Consider the following 1,339-nt stretch of genomic DNA (forward strand, 5'->3'; position numbering starts at 1 on the left):
ACACACACGAACATCCACAGGCTCGCTGAGGCACACCCGTGTAACGTGGTGCTGACTCTGCTGCGCTGTGCCCCAGAGTGTGACAGGTACAGGGCCCAGCTGCCTGGGTGGCTCCACCATCACCAGCCCTTAGAACTCATCACCCTGTGGAGCCTGTCCCATGTGGTGTGCTGGAGAGATGGAGAGTTCCAGAGCCCTCTGGCCCATCCATTTCCCAGCCCTGGCCTGTCAGTGCCCGATCCTGCTGCCACGTGCCCTCCTTGTCCCTCAAGGCACCGTGGCTCTGTCACCTGGGCCCCCACAGCTGCCCAGACCACAGCTCTGTGCCTGACATCCCCCTGATCCAGAGTTGTGTCTCCACAGAGCTGCTGCCATGATGTGGAAGAGCATTGCCTCCTCGAGAACAGCAGTGGAGAAGGTGCTGCCGCCACTGCTGCGAGTGATGGAGGATTGGCCAGCACACAGCATGTCCACATCAGATGGTGATGACAGAGAAGTGTTTGCTCTGGCTGTGAGTTTCTAAAAGTGGCCTTTGCTCCTCCCCAGGTCACCTCCCCACCACTGCATCCCCCTGCCTCAGGCGCTGGGCTGGAAATGTGGCTGAGGGGCAGGTTCAGGGGCACCAGGCCGGCTGCTCCCCCTGGGTCTGCCCTGGCTTCTCCCTCCAACACTCGGGCCCAGCCACATGAACATGTCACACTGAGCGCTGTCTCTGCATGGTTGTATTGCAGGCAAGCCTGGCACTGTGGCTGATCCTGCAGGAGCCCAAGTGCCAGGATGCAGTGATGGATTATGTCCCCCACCTGCTCTGTGCTCTGCTCTTCCAAGTCTCCATTAGCACAGAGCAGGTGCCAGAGGAGGTCAACACCTTCTGGAGGGGATGCCAGGAGCAACACCGCCTTCCCAGCCACCCCAACAGGTGCTCCATCCCAGTCCTCTCTCCCTCCCATGCCCTCGGGGCTGGGGCCAGGGCTCCCAGCATGACTTTGGCTTTGCTCTGCACACAGGTTTCTGGTACAGACCCTCAAGGCCCTGCTCTGCCGCCTGCAGTGGGACAATGAGGTGATGTCAGTGGAGCGCAAGCGTGGCTGGGACACGCTCCTCTGTGCTGGCACCCAGCACTATGCAGTGGGGCTGCTGGCCAGGTGAGACACCCTTGTCCCTGCTGCCTCCATCATCTCTGTCCTGGGCACGGCACACCCCACACAGCCTGCTGGGAGAGCTTTGCCCACCCTGCTCAGGGTCCATGGTTCCTTCTTTCCCCATGACAGGGAGATGCACCACGTCTTGCTCCCTCTTTATTGCCCCATGGCAATGCACCTGCTGGGGATGCTCAGCA

At 61.0% G+C, this 1,339-nt stretch overlaps 1 protein-coding gene across 1 annotated transcript in view; it reads left to right on the forward strand.

Annotated features, from left to right (window-relative positions):
* Positions 1 to 376: 376 nt before the first annotated feature.
* Positions 377 to 1,339, forward strand: part of LOC114072762 — a gene marked incomplete at its 3' end in the record, with an annotated part of 18,719 nt that continues 17,756 nt past the window's right edge. The window contains exons 1-3 of the mRNA XM_027910617.1: positions 377 to 511; positions 732 to 919; positions 1,008 to 1,145. Coding sequence (XP_027766418.1) covers positions 377 to 511; positions 732 to 919; positions 1,008 to 1,145 — 461 coding nt within the window. The remainder of the gene's footprint in view (positions 512 to 731; positions 920 to 1,007; positions 1,146 to 1,339) is intronic.

The sequence above is a fragment of the Empidonax traillii genome, unplaced genomic scaffold (assembly GCF_003031625.1).
Source record: "Empidonax traillii isolate 1590-97213 ecotype Southwest subspecies unplaced genomic scaffold, ASM303162v1 scaffold3890:size19376, whole genome shotgun sequence".
NCBI classification, from domain to species: domain Eukaryota; kingdom Metazoa; phylum Chordata; class Aves; order Passeriformes; family Tyrannidae; genus Empidonax; species Empidonax traillii.